A 25,918-nucleotide genomic window follows, 5' to 3' on the forward strand; every position below is an offset into this window, starting at 1 on the left:
TTACCGCGATCACAACGCTCTGATGATAATTATTAAATTGCCAGTCGTCACCGATACGACATACGAATTAAAAGCGGTCATACCGTTTCCCGTTTATGACCACGCTAACATTTTCAAAACAATTAAAACCGCGCACGAATATATCGCGTTAGACAAAGAAAATAACAAATACATAACCTTAACCCGCGATGAAATTAATAATTGTATCCGCGGAAGTAAAAAACTTATATGCGAAAACAATTTCGCGACGTACCACATATCAGATAACGCACCTTGCGAAGTCTTAGCACTCACCGAGCCGGGACGTCAACCCGAGAAATGCGAAACCCGCCATATCATATCTAATGTTAGCATATGGACAGCACTAAACGAGCCCCAAGCGTGGCTATACTCGACCGCGTCACAGACCATTAAACTACGATGTAAACACAAGCCGAGTAAAAAAATAAATATAATCAGATCAGGTAAAATAATACTAAGGGACGCGTGCCAATTAAATACAAACGACCTCACAATACAATCGAAAACTCTTCTAGGAGAAAGCGACATCAATATTTGTATACCAACATATAATATCACTATGATACCAGTCAAAGATAGAACCAACATTGCTAAAATTACGTCACAATTAAAAAACATACAAAGGGAACCAATTGTACGAAATAAAAATGAACTACTACAACTAAGCTTAGATTTAAACAAAATGCGTTCCGAATTAGATAATAATAATGTTGCGGCTAGAACAAAAACAATAATAATATATTCCGTAGAATTAAGTACAACATTAACCGTATTTACTGCCATTATTATAATTATTACTATAATAAGAAAAAAATATTGTAATAAAAATAAACTATAATTAACCACAAAAAAAAAAAAAAGACGTATCACAAACTCAACGTTTTTCCTTTTCTCCCCGAGGGAAAGGGAACTTGTAAAAGAAAAAGGCTTGAACAAAAAATGAAACATTCAACCCTTTTTCTTCTCCCTAGGGGGGAGGGATGTTATATCCCGATCCCTTAGCAACAGAGGCTCGGGAATAATGCTGGAATGTCGCACGCGCTCGACCATTTAGCTTGATCGGCAGAATACCGCCGATCAAGGTAACCCGGCATTTCCGGCCGGGACGCGAAGTCCGAGGACAGTCGCGGTTGCCACCCGCGATTCCGCTGATTGCTATGATTTTTGGCATAGCAACAGTAGGAGATATATAGGGGCAGCCGCGGCCCGGACAGGCAGTCGCTAACAAGTATCTCGCGTGGAATCTTTAATTGAATAACAAGTGTAAAAAAGGAAGAAAGAAATAAAGAAGTGAATCAGATTAACGAAGAGGCGACTTTATTTCCCAAAAATTACAAGTCCCTCCGGAGAACGAATCCCACGGCACCCTCCCGGTGCAACATACATTATGTTTTGTCTTTTAATTGTAATAGGTTTCGACTAGGACACTACAACAGTGGGCAATGACAGCAGCTTTTCCATATATTAACGAGCAATTCAAATTTAATGCGAGCAACTCATGGGTGGATTTATTTAAAAACAGACACAAAATAAAACAGCAAAAAATAACAAAATAAATCAGCAAAAAGGATTATTGCACAATGGACGAGGTATTAGAAGCGGCCGAAAAACTTCAAATGTAAACCAAAGCCATCATTTCTAATTTTCCATTAGATTTTGTTATAAATACGGATCAGACTGGTTGTCAATATCAAAGTACATATAAAAGAATTTCGAACATCAAGGTATGAAAACAGTATTTGTTAAAAATAAAAGTTTAAATAAAATATCACATTCATATACTGCGCAGTATAGCTTAACCGCGTCGGGAAAAATTATTCTATTTGTATTTTTGTGCGTGCAAGAGAGTACGGGAAAGTTTGGCCCTAAAGGTCAAAGTAATATTGACGTGTTAACGGGTAAATATAAAAACGTTGTTGTCATCTGTTCGAATTCCAGTAAACTTACAACTAATTTATATATAAATTTTTTGACTAATGTTGTATTAACGTATGTTAAAAATAATAAATTCTTATTCATTATTGACTCTTGAGGAGGTCAAACTAATCCCGCTCTACATGATGAAATATTTGAAAATGAACAAGGGGAAGCAACGTGCACATTAAAAATAATTCCACCAAAATGCACACCACTGTGCCAGTCTTGTGATGTGTACTTCTACCGGCAAATAAAAATTTTTCTCAAGCGCTTGCAAAATGCTGCGACATTAATTCAAAAGAAAAAAAAATATCATCTTGCGAAGACATTATAAAAATTCACTCTTTAATATTACATCAGTTAAGTGCATCAATATTTTTACCCATGATTAAATACGCATGGTTTGCGTCAAAATTAATAAGTAATAGACCAAATTTTTTTAATGTTAATGAAATTTGTTTTTCTATCTCATTATTACAAAAAAAATATGTTTGCGAAACAATAGGTTTTATAAAGTGTGCTTGGTGTGAGACAATTTTATGTTTTATTTGTTTCTTTGACTTGTATCATCCAAAAAACTGTAAAAGTCAGAAGCAGAATTAATCATTTGTATATCAAATTAAAATAAATAAAAATTTAATAAACAAATAAATAGTTATAAATAGATTTTATATATCTTATTTATTTTAACATATCACCGAATTATAATGCCGAGTTATACATAATATACATATATGTTCAAAAACCGTTTATTAAAAACTTGTTGTTAGAGTTTCCAATAACACTTTACCAAAATTTCCAAAAGTGAATTATAGTTTATTTATTAAAGAAGAGAAAAATTATACAAAAAATAATAGGGATAAAAAATAGTAAAATATTAAATGACAAAAGCTTGCTGGCCTTGTGGCACGCGAACAGGCCTGGCAAGTGTATTAAGCACGCAAGACTTAAAGCAGTTATATCGCAGCTGACAATTTCTTTTTGCAAGTGACACGGTCTTTTCGCATTGAGATACAGAGAGCAACTAACTCATCGGCGTGAAGGCTCGCAATATCTGGTTGCCCTACCTTTGTTCGTAAGGACAAGCGCATAATATTACAGGATGGCCCAGGTTCTCTGAAGATGAAACTTATCAGTCGGTCTACGTGACCGGATATTTAGTTATAAATTTCTCGGTGCCAGCAAGTAATAAAAAAAAGGAGCAAAGTTTCCAATCGCACAAAACTTTCCAAAGCACAAATATCATGTTACATTTTTCGACATTTTCTTATTTTCTAACAATTGTTATTTTTTCTATAAAAAAATTCAAATATGTATTATAAAATGTATTTTTAGACGCAAAAATTAAATTAATAATAAATTTTATTTCAGCGTACAATAATATATTTAAAAAAAAATATATGGAAAAATAGGACGCAAACCGGCAACTACGCCGTGCTTCGAAAATTTGTTCTTACGCAGTGATAGTAAAGGGACACGCAAAACTTTAAATCGCGATTTTTCGTAAATTCTTGAGAAGTGCATCGTCTCCGAATAACATAGGAAACTTCTGTATCAATATAATATACAGGCTGAATCTCAAGAAAATCGGTGACCCAGTGGGTCTGAACTCTCCTTGCAGGACCTAGGACTGCGCGCTAAGGCCGTGAAGGCCCCGCTTATATTTTCTCGGTTTGGCTAAGGCCGAAGACTATCGAGAAAGCTCGAGGAGCGTCGACGAAGCCCGAAAAGCATCGAGCAAACTCGAAACGTCGCGACACCGAAAACTTAACGGTCGGGTTATCGCGACGGCGATCGGTACCGACGAGTTCGGTCTCGCTTGGCGGTTAAACAAAAAGCACGGCGGCCTTGCTTAAGAAAAGGCGGCTTGGGAAGCTTGTGCTTTGCCGCAAAAATAAAAAATACCGCTATACATAATAGATTAAATTTCAAAGAAAAATCGAGAATGCTCATACATTGCGAGACTATGCACTGTAGAAATTAGTCATTCCACAGCACGTGCACATTTTACAATCAGTGACGTAATTTTAAAATATGCGCTTATCGGGGCGGAAGGGTAAACGTAGAGCAGCGCTCCTGCAACACTTGAAAAACACGAATTCATATCCGATTATTATTCACTTATTGCGTTAATATTCTTTCATCGTTTTAACAAAAACTTTTTAAAAAAAAGCAAAGAGCGTCAAGTGTTCAAAAAAGTAAAAAAAGAAGAATTAAAAAAAGAAAATAAAGCATAATAAAGTAATGATGTTGAGATTTTGCATTCGTGGCAAGGAACGCGAGAGATGAAATAACGTCGGACACGCAGCTTAAATGATTCAGATATATTTAGAAACAACAACTCATATATTAATATTACATAGAACTTCCGTCCGTTCTATGCAGGGGAATATATGCTACTGGCGAGTGATCCGCTGTTACCATCTTGTTCTACCCGATGTCAGCGCGTTAACACTCACACGGTAGTTCGTTTTTCATATAATATATTTATTGTTCAAATCACAGAGACCTTAAGTCTTACAAATACTTTTAATTTTTAATAATTAATTTCACCCGCAACAACGCCTGATAAAAAACGAACTTTATCGGTCGCGTGGCGAAAACGCACTTCGCGTACAGGCGCCTTTCTGAGACCCAGTTAACCGGTATCGTCGCCTAGGGAAGAATGACCGTTTCTACGTGTAATCTATCACGAATTGTTAGCGCTTTTTATCAGAAGATTCGCACGTCGAAGTCGAACGGTCCGAGAGTTTCTCTAGACTGATTCGAAAGTTCGGTTTCTTCGCGATTTCGGGAAGAAAACGAAGGAACTTCCTATGATTGGTCGAAACAATGTAATAAAATCCTTCAGATAGGATATCGGTGACTCTCTTGAAGTCTGGATTCGTTTCGCGACGCTAGAGATAAGGCTATATTGTTCGGTCGATATGCCGCGATCAAAAATGCCGCGTCGGCGGGCGAACTCCTTTAATCTTTCGGCGGTATTTCTTTATTCGCTAGTCGTGCACGACAACGCGTATACGTATAAATGTATATGTTCGCAAGACGCTACGAAACACATCCTGTCTTTTGAATCCTCTCACATTGCAATTTTCTTATCTTCCCTTCCATTGGTATCATCTATCTGTTCTTCTGCACTTCACGCTTCACCATGTATTATACCGTACAAAAAACATTCGTCGTTACCATCCAACAAATGATATAAAAAAAGAGCGTCAAGTAGACGAAGAGGCTCAGATGTCGTCTGTCGCGCTCACTTGCTCGCGCTCTTACGGAAGAGAAATTAATTTTTTTCTCAAAAACGGGCAAGAATTTTACAAAATGGTAAAAGACTTTTCGTCTTGTTCCGACGAGACCTACCTATGTGCAAAATATCACATTTTTGGTCTGGGACATTCTGTATACGCAAGAGTTCAAAGTATTTAAATCCTTAAACTAAACTAAATATTTAAATAAATCTGTAGTTATATCTAACCTCATGCCTCATGCGCCATAACACCATTTTTATTATCTTCCACAAGTCTACTGATCAGTTCTTTATAGATATTTGTCGGGCAGCGAATTAAGACATTAATAATTATGCCCCGTCTCGTCCGGATGGATACTTGTAGTAGCGTTCCGCTGCTGCTTACTTACAACAGGCTAATTTACAAAAAATAACTTTTGTGATGACGCCACGCGCGCTGTCCCTGCGCGCGCCCCGACCCAACGCCATTGTTTTTCCTGTTGCGTTCGCTTGCACAGGCTATTTTGGTTCATCGTATTTTCGAGTGCTGTTTCTGGTCTTCATTATGGGTAAACATTCGCATAAATCGCGAAAAAGAAGACACTCCTCGTCAGAGAGTCGGCTCGATAATATTGAGGAAAAAATTTCACGGATCATGGACTTCATGACACGTGTAGCAGATGAGGTTAACTCGTCTCGCCGTTCCCCATCTGCCTCGCCTGTTTCGCACGCTTCTTTGCATGAAGTTGTAATTGAACAGCCCGAGACTGTTCCAGCGGTGATTGTACCTCAGGCAGAAGCATCTGAGTGCTCGGTTACACCGGCACATCAGCAAGGTGTGTACAAAAATGCAGGTCCTGCATTTGTAAAATGCAGGCGGCATAATGTCGCACTCTTAAGTCCATCTTTTGATGTTGATCGGACAGTTCATTTTGCAGAAGTTGCAGAGGATGGGAAGATAGCGGAAGTTTCTGATGCCCAACCGGATAGTCTGGCCAGAGAATTATTTGGCTCAGATGCAGAATCTGCGGCTCCTATGCCCTGGAATGAGCTTGTAGCTCAAAAATGGCTCGCATTGGCACGCAAGGGCCTCTCGGAGGAGGAACGCAAGGTCCTCCTGAAGAAGTATTTGCCGCCGGATACTTCAGACTTCCTCAGAGCGCCAAAGCTTAATCCTGAGTGCGAGGCGGCCTTAAGATCGAATCCGGTCGTTAAGCGAGATTCTTACACCTGCAAAATTCAAGACCAAGCAGGTATAGTGTTATATAGTCTGGGAGAGGCGCTTTCGGACATGTTGAGACAGGAAATCCAGACATCTTTGTCTCCGGAGGCACGCTCGGCTCTGAGCAAGTTCAGGGATGCGGGAAAAATTATGGCAGACCTCTTTTTTCGTATTTCGCTACATAGAAGAGCACAGTTCACCTCGGTGTTGAACCTAGTAGCAAAATCAACAGCGGATTCTCTCCCCGCAGACAATTTTCTGTTTGGATCAACTTTCGGGGAAGAAATTAAGAAGGCCAGCTCTATGCAGAAGTGCTCTAAGGATATAGTTAGAGCGGTTCCGTCTCTCTCTAGGAAGCCCTTACAACCAATTCAGTCTTTCCAGACACCTTCGACTAAGCCGGGAAACGCCCGTGCCCCTCCGAGGCTGTCGAGGACAACGCCGAGGAAGACTGGGGCACAGAATGTCCACCACAAAACGACGCATCGTTCCAGGTCCCGTTCGAGGAGACATTAATAGAACAGGTATCACTAGGAGGCAGATTATCCTTTTTTCTTCCCAGATGGAAAACAATCTCATGTGATCCGGTAATTTTGGAAGCCATTGCTGGTTACAAGCTGCCTTTTAGGCATAACCCCCCCTCTCAACAGTTTGAACCTTCCGTTCATCTTAATGTGATAGAGAAGCAGGCTTGCGTTAAGGAAATTGATAGGTTGATCAGGGAAGGAGCGGTAGAGGCGGTAGACGATTGCGAGGGACAATTTTTATCTCCTTTCTTTGTTCTTAAAAAACCTTCAGGGGAATGGAGATTCATTTTGAATTTAAAGAGCCTAAACAAATTTCTTATTGTCCCGCATTTCAAGATGGAAGACTGGAAAACGGTGATTCGCCTGATTTCACCAGGAGATTTTTTAGCTTCCTTAGATTTGAAAGAGGCTTACCTGCTCATTGCAGTAAATTATGAGGACAGGAAATATTTGCGTTTCAGATTTAGAGGTCAACTTTATCAATTTCGTGTCATACCATTTGGCTTGGCATCGGCCCCTTATATATTTACAAGAATTATAAAACCGTTATTATGTTCGCTTAGAGGGAAAGGTCTGTTCTCGGTGGCCTATCTTGATGATTTTTTGCTTATAGGTTCGTCTTATAAGCAATGTTACGAAAATGTCATCTCTACAGTGAATTTACTTTCAGAATTAGGTTTTTTAATTAACCGAGAGAAAAGTATGCTCGAACCAGCAAAATCTTGTAAATTTTTAGGTTTCATATTTGACACGGAATTATTTGCTATTTCTATACCATCGGATAAGAGATCTCATTTACTTGAATTGGTCAATTCTACTCTTGCTAAGAAGAGTTGTAAAATTCGGTTTTTTGCTAGTGTCATAGGATCCCTGATATCAATTTGTCCGGCAGTACAATATGGTATGTTATATACTAAGAGTTTTGAAAGAGAAAAATTTTTAGCTCTCTTTAATTCTGAGGACAATTTTGAAGCACGAATGACACTACCGACCTCCATCAGAGACGACCTTCTGTGGTGGAAGTCGATTTTAGAGAATAATCTGCAATGTAATAAAATTAGATCCGGGCGTTTTGATTAGGTAATTTATACAGACGCCTCTCTTACAGGATGGGGTGCGGTCTGCGGAAAGCACCGCACTAACGGATTTTGGTCCAAGGAAGAAAAAATGTCTCATATAAATTATCTGAAACTTTTAGCCGCATTTTATGGGCTGAAATGTTTTGCCTCGCAGTTATCGAATGTAGATATACTTCTTAGAATGGACAATTCTACGGCCATTGCTTATATAAATCGCATGGGATCAATTAAATTTTCGCATCTCTCGGACTTGACTAGAAAAATTTGGATCTGGTGCGAGAATCGTAATATATTTATTTTTGCTTCATATATTCCGTCGGCACAGAATGTTGAAGCAGACGCCGAATCACGCGTGGTTTCGGATGAAACGGAATGGACATTAGGGCAGGTGTTTTTTGAAAAAATTGAATCTTATTTTGGTCAATTTGATATTGATCTTTTTGCTACGCGTATTAATGCGAAGTGTAGCCATTTCGTATCTTGGCGTCCCGATCCTCAGGCAATAGCAGTGGATGCTTTTTCAATAGACTGGAGGGGTTTATTTTTCTATGCGTTTCCTCCTTTTATTCTTATCCTAAAGTGTTTGAGAAAGATAATTTCAGACAAGGCTGAGGGAGTATTAGTTGTTCCATGGTGGCCAACCCAACCATGGTTTCCGCTGTTACAACGTATGACAGTAGATCAGTCTATTTGTTTTAAACCGGATAGTAACCTATTATCTTCTCCTTTTAAAGAGAGCCACCCGAACTGGCAGAAGATTTCCCTGGTGGCCGTGAAATTATCCGCCAGGCCTTCCTAAACAGGGGTACTCCTGCGACAGCCGTGGAAACGATGTTAGCATCCATCACAGCGGGCACAATAGTGCAGTATTCTAAACCGCTTCGTTCATGGTGGTTGTTTTGCCAACAAAATCATATTAATTGTTTCTCACCACCTATTAATTTATTTTTAGTTTTCTTATCTACAGTGTTGTCTAACAGCCGGTCCTATGCCTCAGTTAATCTACACAGATCGGCGGTGTCGTTAATTTCAATAGACGGGGTGGGTTCGCACCCGTTAATTAAAAGATTTTTTAGGGGTGTAGCAGTTTTAAAACCACAGAGACCGCGTTACGAGTTCGTCTGGGATCCTACTCCGGTGATTGAGTTCTTAGCTTCGCTGCATTCACTCGAAAACCTCTCATTGGAGCTTCTCTCTAAGAAACTAATCACACTCTTGGCGTTGTCTACAGCTCAAAGGATGCAAACCTTCGCTGCGTTTCGGTTAGATAATATCTCTTTCTCGGAGTCTCTAATTGTTAAGATCCCAGACAAACTTAAGACTTCTGGTATTGGTAGGGCTCAACCGATACTAAATTTTAAACCATTTACTGCCCGCCCAGAATTATGTTTGTTTTCAATCATAAGACACTACTTAGAGGTCACTAAACCTCTTCGGAAAGAGGATGCTAATAAATTTTTTATTTCTTTTCGTCCCCCCTTCCTCCCAGTGTCGTCTCAGACGCTGGGTCGTTGGGTGAAGGCAGTTTTGGGAGCAGCAGGCGTAGACACCTCAATTTTTTCGGCGCATTCTACCCGGCACGCCGCCACTTCATTTGCGGCCAAAAAGGGTGTCAGTCTGGAAGAAATTAGATGCATCGCGGGTTGGAGCAACGCCTCCAACGTTTTTGCCCGTTTTTATAATCGGCCGATTATAGAGAACACTTTTCAAGATTCTCTTCTTAATTTAAGTTAAGTTTTGTACTTTATTTTGTTGCGTTGAAAAGAAAAAGAGAATTTATGTCTTGTTTAATTTGAAGTCTATTATCTCAGATTATATCATTTATTATAAGTTTGTGTTTGGTTTCACGAGAATTAAAGTTTTAAATTTCTTGACTATATCACAGAATATATCTTGTTTCTTCTTTACTTATCATGTTTCGGTAGAGATACAAATCTGTGGGTTAAACATCTACAAGTATCTATCCGGACGAGACGGGGCATAATTGAAGAATTGAACAAACTTACCTAGTGAAGTTCGATTACAATTATGCTTGTCTCGTCCGGATGGAGATTCCCTCCCCCCCTAACCCCAGTTTTCTATACAGATTTGTATGGGTTAAACTAATGGCGTTGGGTCGGGGCGCGCGCAGGGACAGCGCGCGCGGCACCGCGCGTGGCGCCATCACAAAAGTTATTTTTTGTAAATTAGCCTGTTGTAAGTAAACAGCAGCGGAACGCTACTACAAGTATCCATCCGGACGAGACAAGCATAATTGTAATCGAACTTCACTAGGTAAGTTCGTTCAATTCTTCAATTAAATAAAATTCTAATTTAAATGTAAAATAAAACGAAAAAGAAAACAAACTTACTTTGTAAAAATAATAAAAACATAAACATGACGAATACACAACAAGTAGATGAGTCAGCGATATCTATTGTGGTGTATTAAAAAATGTTAACATACCTGCGGATAAACAAAAAAAGTAACTGTTCTTCGATAACGTTTCATCCGAAGAGACAAAGGAAAATTTTTTAACTCGTGACGTAGCGATGACGTCACATAGAAAGAACAATGCGAACGACCGTTCGGGGGGACAATTATAAAACGACGCGGCGGATCCGCGAGAGATAGATTCGCTCTAAAAATTCGACAAGTTTTTGCAAAGCCCGTAGGGTTCCGCGACTTTGCATTTACGAGACAGATCCGACCTCCCGACGGCGAGTTCAGCGGCGGGCTGACCAGAGGCAGCCAACGTGCTCATCTCTCGTTTGTGAGATGCTTAATCAAAATTATAAGCCATTATTATAATTCGCTCTGAAGCTCATTTCTTTCGCACCTACCACCTTCCTGCGAAGCGACGGCACGTCGCATTGATTGATTCACGAGCTCTGACAATATTGTTACGCCCGGTATACGGAGCAGCATGAAGCTGCCGGCTCGCTCCGAGGTTTCGGTTCCCCGTTGCCAGGGGAACAAAGTCTATTTATTATGGTTAAGAAATGACAGTTCGGCCCGTGACTTAATTCGGTGCGGATGTCTCTGTATTTGGTTAAAGTCTGATTAAACCTTTATCGTTCCTTTTTCTTAAACCGTCTCTTTTCTTTCGCGGAGTCCGAGTGCCGCGGGTGAGAGAGTGCGAGAAGAGTGAGTGCGAAGCGCGAACGCGGAGACGTTGGCTGACCCCGTTCCCGGCGTAACAATATTATAACTTTCCTTCTTTCTTGTTGGCAGTCTGGCTGTATCATTCATTAAGATTCACTCTGTATGGCCCGGTTTCACCAACGTTAGTTAAGCTTAATGGTCAGTTAAATCGATTTGAAACATTGGAATGAACCAATTACATCGCTGAACGACAGATGCGACTGGTCAATTCCAATGGTTCAAACCGATTTAATCGGCCATTAAGCTTAACTTGGTGACGTTGGTAAAACCGGGCCTATATGTGCTATTACTTACTGATATACAGGGTGTCCCGCGAAATGCGGAAAATCTCTTGGGTGTAGGTAGACATTAGGAATATATTTAGAAAAGTTTAGCATTAATTTATCGAATTCGCGATCTTAACATTTATACGAATTTTTATAACCGAGCGAATAAGAGCGCGCTCTTAGAAGCGATCCACGCCTAATAGCATTGACTCTGCCCCAACTTTTTCGTCGCTTAGCGATTGTCCGATCCCCTTTTCCCCCCCATCCGTGTCTTCTACCTTCACTAGACCCGCCGAAAAAGAGATCAGCCATTCGGTAAGCTGGAGCAGAGTCCATGCTATTAGGCGTAGACCGCTTCTAAGAGCGCGCTCTTATTTGCTCGGTTATAAAAATTCGTATAAATGTTAAGATCGCGAATTCGACAAATTGGTGCTAAACTTTTCTAAATATATTTATAATGTCTACCTACACCCGAGAGATTTTTCGCATTTTGCGGGACACCCTGTATACATATAACTTTTTAGTCCTTTTTCTGTATCAGAATTGAATTGAATTGTATATATAATGGCAGTCGCGCAAAGTTATTTTAATGATAAAAATTATTATTGTAAGTACTTGTTTTATTGATCAGTATTTCTATTTACTTCTAAGATTTCCTTTATTTACAGATAACATTTCATCTGTGGAAGAAATTGTAAATACCACTTCACGTAAGTATGCGCATTTTTAAATTTAATTTGTCTGTTGTGCGTACATTTAACGCCAGACACTATCACGTCGTTTAATTTTATTATTGATTTTCAGTAAATCGTGCCACAAATGCACGTATACTCTTATTAAATTTAATTAAAATATTAAAAATTAAAGCGTGCGTAAAATTAATTTTAACAAATATAAGTTTTTTATTTCCGCACGAGACTCTCCTTAAGAAAATAAACTGTAAAAAGTAAGTTATTAATATTTTATATTACGATTTATTTTATTAGACGCGTAATGTTCGTTCCAATCCCCCCAAAACTAGACTTCCCAAAGTAGAACATAAAATGTTTACTGTAATATTAAATATAACTACAAAATAAATGAAATCCCCCCAAAACTAGACCCCATAAATTACTCTCTTTTAAAGTTATGAAATCCAATAATATCAAGAGGCACGGTAGTGCCTCGCGCCAAGTATAGGCGCAGCGAGGCACTGCCGTGCCTCTATTACGCGAGACGACGTTTTGAGAAATCCGTAGATTACCGGATCTCAATAACGGCTCAACCAATCGCTTTCTAAATAGGCTTATTGTATAGATTAGGGTCGACTTATACAGGGTGTCCCAGACATAACAAAGGATACAGGAAGGATAGATAGAATTGATTGAGACAAGTAGAAAAGTCCCGTACCATTTTGCAAAATTCTCAACCGTTATTGAGAAAAAAATTAAAATGTGTAAATTGTATAGGCGTAAGAGCGACAAGGAAGCTGCGCGTGAGTGAATGCGACAGGCGACGGCGCCATTTCTAGCCATTCGCCTGTCGCGCTCACTCACGCGTAGCATCCTTGTCGTTCTTACGCCTATACAATTTATACATTTTAATTTTTTTCTCAATAACGGTTGAGAATTTTGCAAAATGGTACGGAACTTTTCTACTTGTCTCAATCAATTCTATCTATCCTCCCAGTATCCTTCGTTATGTCTGGGACACCCTGTATAATAAAAGTGCTTTTATTATTTCGCTGCGTTGTTTATAAATAAAGATATATCAATATTAATTTTGGTTACAAAAGTAAAATTTTTAAGATTCTCCGTCGTCATTTTTACGTCTCAAAAAATGTCCCTTTTGTTTTTGCATCACTAGATGGTGCGGATTGATTTATCGACTGTTTGATAATATTATCGACTCTGTTGATGATTGAAGTGTGAGTTTGACGTGTGAGCTTAGTGATCCGCAGTGATCCGTTAATTTATCGACTTACCGACTCTGTTTATCGATCGACATTATTGACGCATAAGATTCAGTGAGGAGATATAATAGCATTGTATTTTAATAGCATTTGATTACTGTTAAAAAAACAGTAATCAAACTAAAACATTAACAAAAAAAAACAAAAAAGTCTTGGCGCTGCGAAACCAAATCTTCAAAATTTCAAATTATAATTTTATTTTTTGCGTTGTGCTACGCATTAGATTTGGTTTTATAGCGCCAAGATTTTTTTGTTTTTTCTTTCTTTACATTACCACGTTACATCATTGGGACCAACCTAGGTCTATTTTCATACGGTTTTACATGATTTGTACTGATTAAAATTTTCTAGTTTCTTTAGGTTCTTGGCGCAATTATTTGATCTCATAACTTTAATAGAAAGTATTCAATATTACAGTAAACATTTTATTTCTTTTTGGGGAGTCAAGTTTTGATTGTAATTTTATTTATTTTGTAGCAATTTTAATTTCGCGCGCTTATATTTGGCGCTTTTTTATACCTTTTTTTTAAAAAAGGTAATTTTAAGGGGATTGAAAATTACGCGATTCAATATTATCTATATAACGATACTTAATTACATGCCTCGCGTGTAGTTGGGCTCTTAGCTCGGCGGCAACGAATGGCCAATCGGCAATATAAATATCCACTCATGAGAGTGGTTAACCGACCTCGCGAATGCAACGTGTTTATCAGCCGTAATCTTTCTCGCGGTGCATTCGCCGGTCTGGCGAGCTGGTTACGTAACTTACGGTACGCCTGAATGGGCATACTCTCGGCGCTCCGGAAAGCAATTCTTACGTTAAATCGCAGGAACGAGACGACTTGAGGCGACGAATAAACGAGAGAAGAGCAAAAAGTGCTAGGATATTTGTTTCATAATTCGCAGCCGTGCGAATTCCGCGCGCAGATGCGTGTAGTATATTGTAAGCATTTAATTAAAATCAATCAATAATCTTAATTTAATTATAAAACATGATATTCGTTTGATGGTAAAATACAGTCGTTATAAATAAAATTAAATTACACGTAATTTCAAGCTACATTTTAATTTTTGTACAAATGTAAAGTATTATATTTTTTTAATTAATTATATTTATTTTACATTTATACAAAAATTATAATATAACCTGAAACTGTGTGTAATTATTAAACGTTAGGTTTCTATTTATCTAATTGACGCGTTGTCCGCGCGCAATGGAATATTCATGTTCGATGATCTTTTAAATATGAATATAATCATTTGACGTAAATTAATCGGAAGTGAGTTCCATAGGTTAAATACGATTAATGTTTTTGATAAACAGTGATAAGTCAATTACAAGTTTCAGTCTCGCGTATGATTGAACGTGTCGATTAAAATTACTTGTTAATGAAAATCTATTTATTGCGCGTTCATTGAAAATCCATATCTAAGAGATAACGCGTATTTTAAGCTTTCTTCATGAGACAATTGCTGATGCAACTTCGTACGCCGGCAAGTACTTAATTTCGATAGTATCGATAACTCGAGCCACACTAATAAACCGAAAGTAAATTGTAGAAATTAACAAGAGCTTTCTCTCTCGAATGTACAATATTTCTCCGATAATAATGTTACCGGAAGGAAACACCGTGCTCTTACCATCCAGCATTGATAGCGTATGATCGTGGGATGCTGCCGAGCATTGACGTATCCAATAGCGGAGAAGCAAAATATCTAGCATGAATATAATCGACTTTTGCACTTTGAACGAGAAGCAAACGGCTTGGAATACGGACAAATAGTGTCCCGACATTTTGTTAAATCCACGCTAATGATAAGCCATACGACGCTGGCTGGCATAAATTAAAAATTAAAGACTAAAAAGAATTATTCCATTGATATTCTCATTTAATTCAGCTGAAAGATTTTGATTTACTGTTTTGATTTCTACAAAAAAAAAGAAAAGAAAAGAAAAAAAAAATCGCATCTCTTTTTGCCTCTCGTTTCTGTAGTCCTCACTTTCAGAGCCGCGTCGACAAAGATTTACGCGCAACGGGACTCGATTTTACTTTAGAAGAATTTCTTGGCGCTCGACTAATAAATCGTCCACCCTCTCTCGTTCATCTCGGGAACGAGGGAACGAGCCGAAAGCCTCCGCAAGGCGGTGCAGCGGCGGTTCGCGTGTGCCCTCCGCGTTGGCACGTGTAGTGCGGCCAGCAGAGGAGAAAGAGCGGGTGCGAGAGTCCGTGTCGAGTAATAAGGAAGTAACAAATTGTCTAGCTAGACGAGCCCCCGACCGACCGCGCGACGTGCTTGGCACGAAACTCGCGCAGCGGGGTCAACCGGTTAGGTCGTGGATCGTTACCGAAAGACGACGACGAGGACGGGTCAGCACGCCGCTCTGCGGTCGATCGTGACCTGCAAAATAATGCGAGCGCCGAGCAGGCCGGACCCCCGACGATCGGCGAATTTATCGACGGGCTACCCGAGCCCTGGAAACGCGCTCTCTCGTTTCGGATCCGTTTCAATTCCTGTAGACGAGCGGCTCCGCGATAGCGTTAAGGATCCGTCCTCTCTCCACCACCTGCTGCGGTTGAATTCTTTGCACCGAAAAATCTCTAAAGCCCCGGAGCTACATAAGCGATGCAGAGTGGCGGTTTATCGCTCTCTTTCCAGGATTTAAGCGGGAATTATAAGTAAGCTTTGACAACGGGAAGTTTTATTGCCGGAATTTATTCTGATAAGAAAATCGCGATCGCCTGCCTTCGTTAGTTTATAGAAACGCGATATAAGGAGCAAACATAAATTTCTCTTAAACGTGGAAGTTTTTAAAGCAAAATATTTTACATTTATGCCAAGCAGATGATCGTTGATGCCGCGTTAACGAAGAATAATCACTTTTAAATATCCTTGAAGATTTATCAATTTTAAAAGCACGGCTTGGTAAGTCTCGGGATGCACCACGGATTAAATCGGATCGCTTTTCGTTTTTTAGTAATTTATTTTATTTTATCTCCCCTTTTTTTCTATACAGGGTGTCCCAGATCAGTGGACGATGCCGTAAATAATAGGTAGATTTAATCGAATTAATACGAAAAGTCCTTTACCATTTTGAAAAATTTTCAATAGTTTTCGAGAAAAAAATTAAAATATATAAAATTTATAAGCGTAAGAGCGACAAGAAAGCTGCGCGTGAGTGAGCGCGACAGGCGAATGACTAGAAATGGCACCGTCGTCTGTCGCGCTCACTCAGCCCACGCTTCCTCGTCGTTCTTACGCGTACATAAATTAATTTTTTTCTTGAAAACTATTGAGAATTTTTCAAAATGGTACAGGACTTTTCGTTTTAATTCGATTAAATCTACCTATCATTTTCGGCATCGTCCACTGATCTGGGACACCCTGTATATTCTGTTGACGACTCACGGCCATTTGATAACTTGTACCGCATTGTTCTTTTTGTCAAATCATACCGCAACCAAGTAAACGAGAAGCCTATTATATTGTGGATGCCTTGGGCGGTACGACGACGGTGTCTCGTTTCCTCGCAACTTTTGATGGATTACGGCGACCGCGCGCATACTTATCCCGGATATTAACAGCCGGCAAAATGGCAGCTATATATTTCAGGCCGACGTTCCGACGGCCACGTTAATTCTTGGACGTTCCACCTACTTGGCAACATTGTCCGCCATTATGTAGATTACTGGACAATCTATTCTGGAGCTCACACGATCGGCCGCGCGATATTACGCGACGAACCGTAGGAAGCACGGATAAAAATTACACGGGCGGGTTAAACCGATAAAGTAAATTATTACGAAGAGATACACACGTACACGGGCGTGTGCGCGCTCGTCTCGCGAAAGAACTTGATTCTAATAGAAACGTTTGTGTTTTGCAAATCAGATTTTTCCTAAGAAGTTGTATAACTGATGTAAACCCGCAATAGAAAAATATGTCAGAGAGTTTGTTACGCTAATGTTTATCAAAAGCCACTCCATCAAGCAACTCGTAACAAGCTGCTACAGTTTACAGATAAATTGTGTAAAATCTTGCAATTTTATTTTCAAAAGCATTTTCCTCTTCCCTTTTAATTCCGCAATTTTTCTTACAAACTAATTCAGGATATATTAATCTTATTCTATTAATGTAACTAATTTTCACGTAACGTATAATTCTGTATTTATGTGAACCGAGAGACAGAAATGTTGTTACACAGAATTTTAGGAAAATTTATATTACTAGAAGAAACCAGGCGCGCTATTTTTTAAAAGACCTTAATTACAAATTACGAAAAAAATATGATGCAACTTACCAATCTGCATTCCGCGTTGTAAAATTCTGCCGGTATCTGTAACATAAAAAGAAATATATTAATGTTGACATGTGTATTAGTTTAAAAAATTATTAAAAAAAAAATAATCATCAAATCCCTATGGACGAAGAACACAAAAAGAAGACCGCGTTCTCAACGACACTGGGGCATTACGAATTCAATCGAATGCCTTTCGGTCTGAAAAATGCGCCCGCTACTTTCCAACGACTTATGAACTCAGTACTATCGGGTCTCCAGGGAATAAAATGCCTTGTTTATCTCGACGATATCGTGATTTACGGAGCCTCGTTAGACGAACATAATAAGCGACTCGTGGAGGTATTAAAAACATTGCGTCAGCACAATCTAAAACTTCAACCGGAGAAGTGCGAATTTCTTAGGAAAGAAGTTTTATATTTAGGACACATAATAACGGAAGGAGGAATACGACCCGATCCATCTAAAATAACCGCGATACAATAATTCCCGACGCCAAAACGAGTACGAGACGTATGTACAATCATTTATAGGTTTAGCGGGATATTATCGAAAATTCATTGAGAATTTTTCAAAGACAGCGAAGCCACTAACCGCACTTACTCGAAAGGATAGCATCTTCAGATGGGAAATGGAACATCAACAGGTATTCGAAACATTAAAAGAGAAATTAACAACCGCCCCTGTACTAAGCTATCCAAATTTCAAAAAAAATTTTCTAATTACCACCGACGCATCAGACTACGCGATCGGTGCCATAATATCGCAAGGAGAAATAGGAGAAGATCGCCCCATCGCATACACTATCAGAATACTAAACAAGACAGAAAAGAATTACAGAACGACGGAGAAAGAGCTGTTAGCCATAGTCTGGGCGGTGAAGCATTTTCGCCCGTATATCTATGGTACGCGCTTCACGATAATCACAGATCATAAACCACTCGTGTGGTTATTTAACGTTAATGATCCGGATTCGCGACTAATCAGGTGGAGGCTAAAATTAGAAGAATATACGTATGACATTATTCACAAGTCGGGTAAGCAGAATACGAATGCGGACGCGCTTAGCAGGAACCCACCGGAGGAGTTTATCGGAGTCAGCACAAATACGATCAACGAAGAACGACGATATAGCGAAGAGGAGAAAATTAAAATACTTCAAGAATACCACGACTCACCCCTAGGAGGACACTAGGGGGTAAATCGTACGATAAATAGAATTAAATTACGCTATAATTGGCTCGAGATAAATAAAGACATCGAAAAATATATCCACAAATGCGAAAATTGTCAGAAAAACAAACTAAGCCGAAAAACAAAAATGCCGTTAACTGTAACAGACACACCGGAAAGACCGTTTGAGAAATGCGCCCTGGATATCGTGGGACCACTTCCGATAACAACCGTAGGAAACAAATATGTGCTGACGTTTCAGGATCACCTAACGAAGTTCAGCAAGGCTATCGCGTTACCGAACCAGGAAGCGGCGACCGTAGCCAAGGTGTTCGCGACGAAGATTATACTCGAGCACGGAATACCCGAAAATATTCTTACAAACCAAGAAACTAATTTTTTAAGCAAAATCTTCAAACAAACTTGTAAACTCTTGAAAATAAATAAAATCCAAACCACCGCGTACCACTCAGAAACGAACGGCGCGCTGGAGAGATTTCATAGAACGTTAGCCGAATATCTACGGCATTACTTAAACGAAGAACAAACCGACTGGGATGAATGGCTGCCCTACGCGATGTTTACCTACAACACGACGCCTCACACATCCACGGGATTTACTCCCGTTCGAGCTCGTGTACGGGCACCAGGCGATACTCCCGACGGCACTGACCATGACGCCTAAATCAACATATTTCTACGGTAATTACGCGCAAGAATTACGCGAACGATTGCGCGCAGCCAACCAAATAGCTAGAGAAAACGCGAAACTAAAAAAGGAAAAAGCAAAAACTACTTTCGACCAGAAAACAAATCCGCGCGTATTCAGAACAGGCAACGCAGTACTGCTGTATGACGAGGCAGTACGAAGGGGGCGATCGAAAAAGCTAGACGCAAAATGGGTAGGACCATACATAATTGTAGAATGAAACGGTGAGGTTAATTATACGATAAAGAAGGGCCGGAAAACAATGCGAGTACATGCGAACCGTTTAAAGGCCTTTATAGACCATTAGTCAGAGGCGAGAAGAGATCGCGCGCAGCGGGGCGAGCAGGAGGAGTTAAGCGATAGGAATAAAGAATCAACAGTAAGGGGATCAGTGGCAAAAGCAATTGATAACAGCCTCCGGAACCGAAGATGCTGGGTTTAAACCAAGGAGCAGACAAAGAAGCAGGAGAAAAATAATCAAAAGTTACTCACGATTGCTCAGGGTCCAGACAATCCGCCCCACGGACGACACCCGGATCTGAAGGTCTACGTCGTGCCGAAGTTCTTCGACGTAGAGCAACCGGAAGTCATCCCAGGGTGGCGGAGGCGGTGACGGCGTCCTCGGGGTGCAGCACGGCTCACAAATTCGGGGTTCGAACAAGCCGCTGCACCGCACACACACGTGTTCCCACGCCCGGACCAGAAGATGGTCCTGGCACAACACAATATAGCCGGGCGCGGGGCATCGGAAGCACCGCTCCCCTGATGCCAATTGCAGCTCCCTTGGGAAATTCACTGGAAACGAAGAAACCACGATAAATGTACCTTGTAGATTTTAAGGAAACACACAAAAAGAAAAAAAAAAAAAAAAAATTTTAATAAATAAATAAATAAAATTTTTTTTATTATTCAAAAAGAAATTTACTTTTGAGTTCAAAAATTAGACCACAATAATCACTTTTAACGACAAGCACCCGTCAGAGACTAAGAGCGTACTGACGGGACGAGCGAAAAAAATCAAGTAATAAGTTAAGCCCGACACCGTAATATTACACGAATGAAATAGAATATATGCACTCACCTCAGCAATAGAATTCTTTTTCGTCTACACAGTAGCGAAACTTCAGGCACGTGGAGACACTTCGCTCACTCACAAAAAAAAAAAAAATCAACGCGGTATCGCGCTAACACAAAACTGAAAGATAATTTATCTTTCAGAATTATTCTCGCTACGACGCACGGCTCAGGTGGAAGTACGGGAGGTGAGCAGGCACCGTCGTACAGAATCAACAGATTCGAAAACGAACCTGGACTATATTTTGAGGGTCAGGGACAACTGCAGATAACCGAATCTGTATGGAAATTCGTAATAATTACCGACACAAAAGCCATCGAAACGCGGTACAAAAACTTGCAGGGTTACGTTGTTAAAGTAGAAGTATTATGCGAAAATTTTTATAAGTCGAAAAAAGATCAGATAAGCGCTGTTACGTCTCCAACTCCGCGTCTCTTTTTTTTGACATGTATTAGGAAATTTAGTTAAGGGGAAGGTAGACCGTAGTCCATTGTAATACAAAAGAAAACTTCAGAACCTACCAAAAAGACAATTCATAAAACACTAACATATTCCGGGACAAGTTGTTGCGTAAAAGCATAAAAAACATGCAACAAATTGTAAACGGGCGCCAACGAAAACCAGGCAAAAGGAATTTGTCTAGACATAACACAAAAAATCAGAACCTAAGGGGCTCATAAATATTTCAACTCTGATAGCCTGTCCATCACAGGAAAAGAAAAAATAACTTTTTCTTAAAAATGTAATTGCGCATAGATCCTGAGCCTTAGAAAAACCAAGGGTGCGAGAGACCCGTGATTACCAGAGTATGTGGTGCAGACAAAAGCAATAAAATCAGGTAACACTGCGTCGTACGGATGGTAGAAGTTTCCCCACCATCTTTTTTTAAAAATGATAATAAAATTCTGGAAGGCTCGGAAGGGATAACTCCTGTTGTAACCCGACCCTGGCAACAGCAAGGCCACGCACGCGAAGGCCGGGTTAACAACCAGCGTCGATCGGATCACCCGATCGCGGAATCCGCTGACCGATCGACGCCTTGCACTTTTCGCCTAGGCAATGACCGAACGCGGTCACTGTCCTACGCGCCCGGAATCCGCGGACTGTTGCATTTCCGCCTTGGCAACAGTCGCGTATAAAACTCGCGGCCACCGAATGTCCGCGGGTCATTCTGATAACCGAAACGACGGGGTAACGCTGCCCGAAGCCAAGGAACATAACTTAAGGAAAATAAAAAGTGTTCGGAGTAAAAAGAAAGAGTTTTATTTAAACGACGCCCCTCGAGAATACAAGAAGTTCCGGGAGGACGGACCCCTTGCACCGTCCTGGTGCAACAATTTGGTGGCAACGGTGGGATCCGCCCCCCGGAGAGGCACCGCTTCGGCGACGTCTAATTATTCCCGACGGGCCATATAGAAGATCTCTGAAACATAAAACAAAAGTAAGAAGTCGGACTCATCCTACACGGAAGAAGAGGACTAGGACAGCGCAAGCAGCGGTTCTGCCGATATCGCACGCACTCGACACCGGAGAAGCCAAACAGCTGGGAGATAAGCCAAGGTAGCAGCAGCCCGGTCGCAGCCACGCAAAGGAACGGACAGCCGTGGACAAGGACCGGAAGGGAAAGGCAACGAACAAACCCGGAAGCAGAGACTGCGCCATGCGACACCTTGCGTTAGTGTAAGTCCGAAATATAATTTTATTGTAAATTTTAACCCGACTAGTCGATGTCGGACGAAGATTCCGTTTTGCGAACCCAAGTAGCCAACGAATCTTGGCTACATAGCGAATCAGGCCATCGGGCACGACGACCACCCCCTGAGAACCCCATAGGCATTGCAGCCGCCGCCCTACGCGAAATCCACGATAACGTGCGTCGGGCATTAAATACAGAGAGCGATAGCGAAAGCTCAGCCGAATTTGATCCGCGCGAAGAAGCCGAACCGTGCGACGAAACCGACTTAAATTTAGCACAACCTACCGACAAAACGCAAAAAAGCGACCGGAAGAGGCTATTAGAAGAAACGGGTAGCGATATCAGCGACGTATCGCAACGCGGCGAATTCTCTCTTACCTCATACGACAGTAGCATATTTGATCCCGCGGAAATAGTAGACGAGTTAGAAATGCGACGACGCGGCCGAAACTCTACCCGCGATAATCAAGGGACCTCCTCAAGGCCCTATGAAAATCAGCCGGTTGAAACGAACCTCGGCGAGCAAATATTCATGGTAACAGACCAAGGCGATCGCGACGGAACGAGTGAGTCAAGGGAGGAAGTTGCCGGCGGCACCCCTGTGACAACCGCCGACACGGTAATAAAGCGGCCCAGGCCCGAACCCCCTTCTCCGATTTCGCGGAGGCGCTCACCGGTACCCCATAGCGATACGTTAAGTACGATCTTGGATGCCATACAAGAGATAAACAGACGCCTAGATCGGGTAGAAGTCGAGATAAGTACGCTGCGAGAACCGCTCCACTCCACACGGACATCGGAGCCGGCAGCCGCACGACGAGAACCGCTGACTCAGGACCGCGATGACGTACGATTCTCTTTAGACAACCCCCGGCAATACCTGTCGATGAAGCATGCCCTCGAAACGATCCCTTCCTTCGACGGAAACGAGACGCACGCCAAAAAATTTATTAAAGCATGCGAATACGTCGCGAGGAAAATAGACCCGGCGGACGAAAGTGAATTATTAGCCGCGATACTTTACACGAAACTGACTGGACGCGCGCTGTCGCGTTTCGAGACTAGGAAAGTCGTCGGATTCTCACAATTCCTAAGCGAAATAGAAGAAGCATACGTGCAACGACGGGGCACCTCGTACTTGCAAATTGACTTCAACAATCTGCGGCAACGACATGGGGAAAGCGCGCAAGCTTTTGGATTCCGAGCCGACTCCCTCGCGACCGAACTATACGACGCCCTAAGCGAAAATCCGAAATATTCGGACGACGAGAAACGCGGCATTTGGAATTCCGTACAGGAGCAAGTGTTACAAAATTACCAGGCCGGACTCCTTCCGTATACGCAAATGATCGTCCGTTCACGGAATTATACCACCCTACAACAGGCCATCGCGGGGGCGGCCATGGAGGAGAGACAACGCGGTATACCGACGCGATCCTTCCTGGACCGCGACCCGCCGCCGCGACGCCCCCCGCCAGCCTGTCAAAAATGCGGGAAGCAAGGACACGCGGGATTCGCGTGTCGCTCGAGCCGTTACGCGCAACGTTTCCCGTTACCGCGAGCCGATCATCCGCCGCGCGTGCATACCACAACGAAACATTGCACCTATTGCAACATACCCGGGCACACGCGCGAGGAATGCCGACGCCTGAAACGCGAGACGGGACCCCGTGAAAACATTAGACGCGACTCCCGACCGCACCCCCGCCGAGGAGGGCCCTGCAGTCAACACCGCGCATTGCCAAGAGAGAGAAACAAATACGGATATGATAGGGAGCGGCCCCGGAACCGCTGCCCCGCCGCGCCAGCAGGAGACCCGACTCGCGAGAGATTACCAAATAGCGCACCTGGCAGAAGATACGCGGAGCCGACAGCTCGATCTCGTCACTTTACCGATCCATCAAGCAAAGAACGGAAAGGCTACTTTCCTCGTCGACTCAGGCGCCGCGGTTACACTGATAAAGGTGGGAAAATTGAAGGGTACCACCCCCATTTTCTCCGGCTCGACCGCTTTAACAGGAGTAACGGGACATAAAGCGAAAACCCTCGGGAAATGTAACGCCACGATCCGCCTCAAAACCACCTTCGTGCACCACGACATGCACGTCGTGCCGGACGATTTCCCCATCGATTACGAGGGAATTCTCGGCATGGATTTTTTAAAGACTCAGCGGACCGTGTATGACGTAGAGAACGGCCGCTTAAGTATAAACCGCGTTACTTTCCCGCTCCATCCGTACGCTCGCATCATGTTACCGCCGCGCAGTGAGACCATCGTACGGGCGATTACTAACGAAAACCGGGTGGGTATAATTTACGCACACGAGCCCGCACTCGGGATCTTGATCGGGAATTGTCTAGTCGAACCGATAGACAACGCGTGCCCTGTCAGCGTAATTAATACGACCGAAAAACCTATAGTTTTCCCGACGCCACGACTGGTCGTTCACCGCACGGAATTTGCTGACTCGGCACCGGTACTCGCGTTACGCGACACGCCAAGCGACGGCAAGGTACAGACACGAATAAAAGCATTACATGAACAGCTGCGGATATCACATTTAAATAAGGAAGAGGAAGACAAGCTGCGGCAAATCTGTGCAAACTTTTGCGATACATTCTACCTCGCTGGCGATACTCTCTCTCACACTTCCGCGGTAGCGCACGAAATAAATAACGACGCGGGAATAAAGCCTATAAACTGCCGACCCTACCGGTTGCCGGAGCGCCATAAAGAAGAAGTAAATCGACAGATAGCTAAAATGATGAACGAGGGAATTATCCGCGAAAGCACGAGCCAGTGGAATGCGCCCATACTCGTGGTACCGAAGCGAGCCGACGCGTCAGGTAACCCGAAACTCCGGATAGTTGTTGATTTCCGGAAACTAAACGACGCCACAGTAGGAGATTCGTTCCCTATACCAAACATCACGGACATCCTAGACCAACTGGGAAACGCGAAATATTTTACAACATTAGATCTCGCGTCGGGCTATCACCAAATTCCTATGCACGAGGAGCACAAAAAGAAAACCGCGTTTTCAACGGCACTGGGGCATTACGAGTTTAATCGAATGCCGTTCGGGTTAAAAAATGCGCCAGCTACTTTCCAACGACTCATGAACTCGTTACTATCGGGCCTACAGGGGATAAAATGTCTAGTGTACCTCGACGATATAGTAATTTACGGAGCCTCGTTGGACGAACACAACAAGCGACTCGTGGAGGTGTTAAAAAGATTGCGTCAACATAATCTGAAACTTCAACCTGAGAAGTGCGAGTTCCTCAGGAAGGAAGTTTTATATTTAGGGCATATAATAACAGAAGGAGGAATACGACCCGACCCATCTAAACTAACTGCAATACAACAATTCCCGACGCCAAAACGAGTACGCGACGTACAATCATTCATAGGGCTAGCGGGATATTATCGAAAGTTCATTGAAAATTTTTCGAAAACCGCAAAACCTTTAACCGCGCTTACGCGAAAAGACAGCGTTTTCAAATGGGAAATAGAGCAACAACAAGCTTTTGAAATATTGAAGGAGAAACTAACCACCGCCCCTGTGCTAAGCTATCCGAATTTCGAAAAAATTTTCCTGATTACCACCGAC

The 25,918-nt window shown here is 41.8% G+C and overlaps 2 protein-coding genes across 2 annotated transcripts; both read left to right on the forward strand.

The window, feature by feature from the left end:
• The first annotated feature begins 5,738 nt into the window (after positions 1-5,738).
• Positions 5,739-7,028, forward strand: LOC139111206 (uncharacterized). Its single transcript, XM_070671336.1, has one exon. The coding sequence runs from the start codon at positions 5,820-5,822 to the stop codon at positions 6,900-6,902; it is 1,083 nt and encodes a 360-aa protein (XP_070527437.1). The 5' UTR covers positions 5,739-5,819; the 3' UTR covers positions 6,903-7,028.
• A 160-nt stretch (positions 7,029-7,188) lies between these two features.
• On the forward strand, positions 7,189-8,791 carry LOC139111375 (uncharacterized). Its single transcript, XM_070671632.1, has 4 exons — positions 7,189-7,339; positions 7,527-7,814; positions 8,022-8,441; positions 8,595-8,791. Exons 1-4 carry the CDS (start codon positions 7,189-7,191, stop codon positions 8,789-8,791), a joined length of 1,056 nt encoding a protein of 351 aa, XP_070527733.1.
• The last annotated feature ends 17,127 nt before the right edge of the window (positions 8,792-25,918 follow it).

This window comes from Cardiocondyla obscurior, linkage group LG23, assembly GCF_019399895.1.
Source record: "Cardiocondyla obscurior isolate alpha-2009 linkage group LG23, Cobs3.1, whole genome shotgun sequence".
Lineage (NCBI taxonomy): Eukaryota > Metazoa > Arthropoda > Insecta > Hymenoptera > Formicidae > Cardiocondyla > Cardiocondyla obscurior.

Coding starts and splice junctions, on each gene's coding strand:
- LOC139111206 (XM_070671336.1), top strand. CDS start 5,820: ATGGACTTCATGACACGTGTAGCAGATGAGGTTAACTCGTCTCGCCGT.
- LOC139111375 (XM_070671632.1), top strand. CDS start 7,189: ATGGAGATTCATTTTGAATTTAAAGAGCCTAAACAAATTTCTTATTGT. Junction 7,340..7,526: donor AGGCTTACCTGCTCATTGCA/GTAAATTATGAG, acceptor TTTTGCTTATAG/GTTCGTCTTATAAGCAATGT. Junction 7,815..8,021: donor TTGTCCGGCAGTACAATATG/GTATGTTATATA, acceptor CCTCTCTTACAG/GATGGGGTGCGGTCTGCGGA.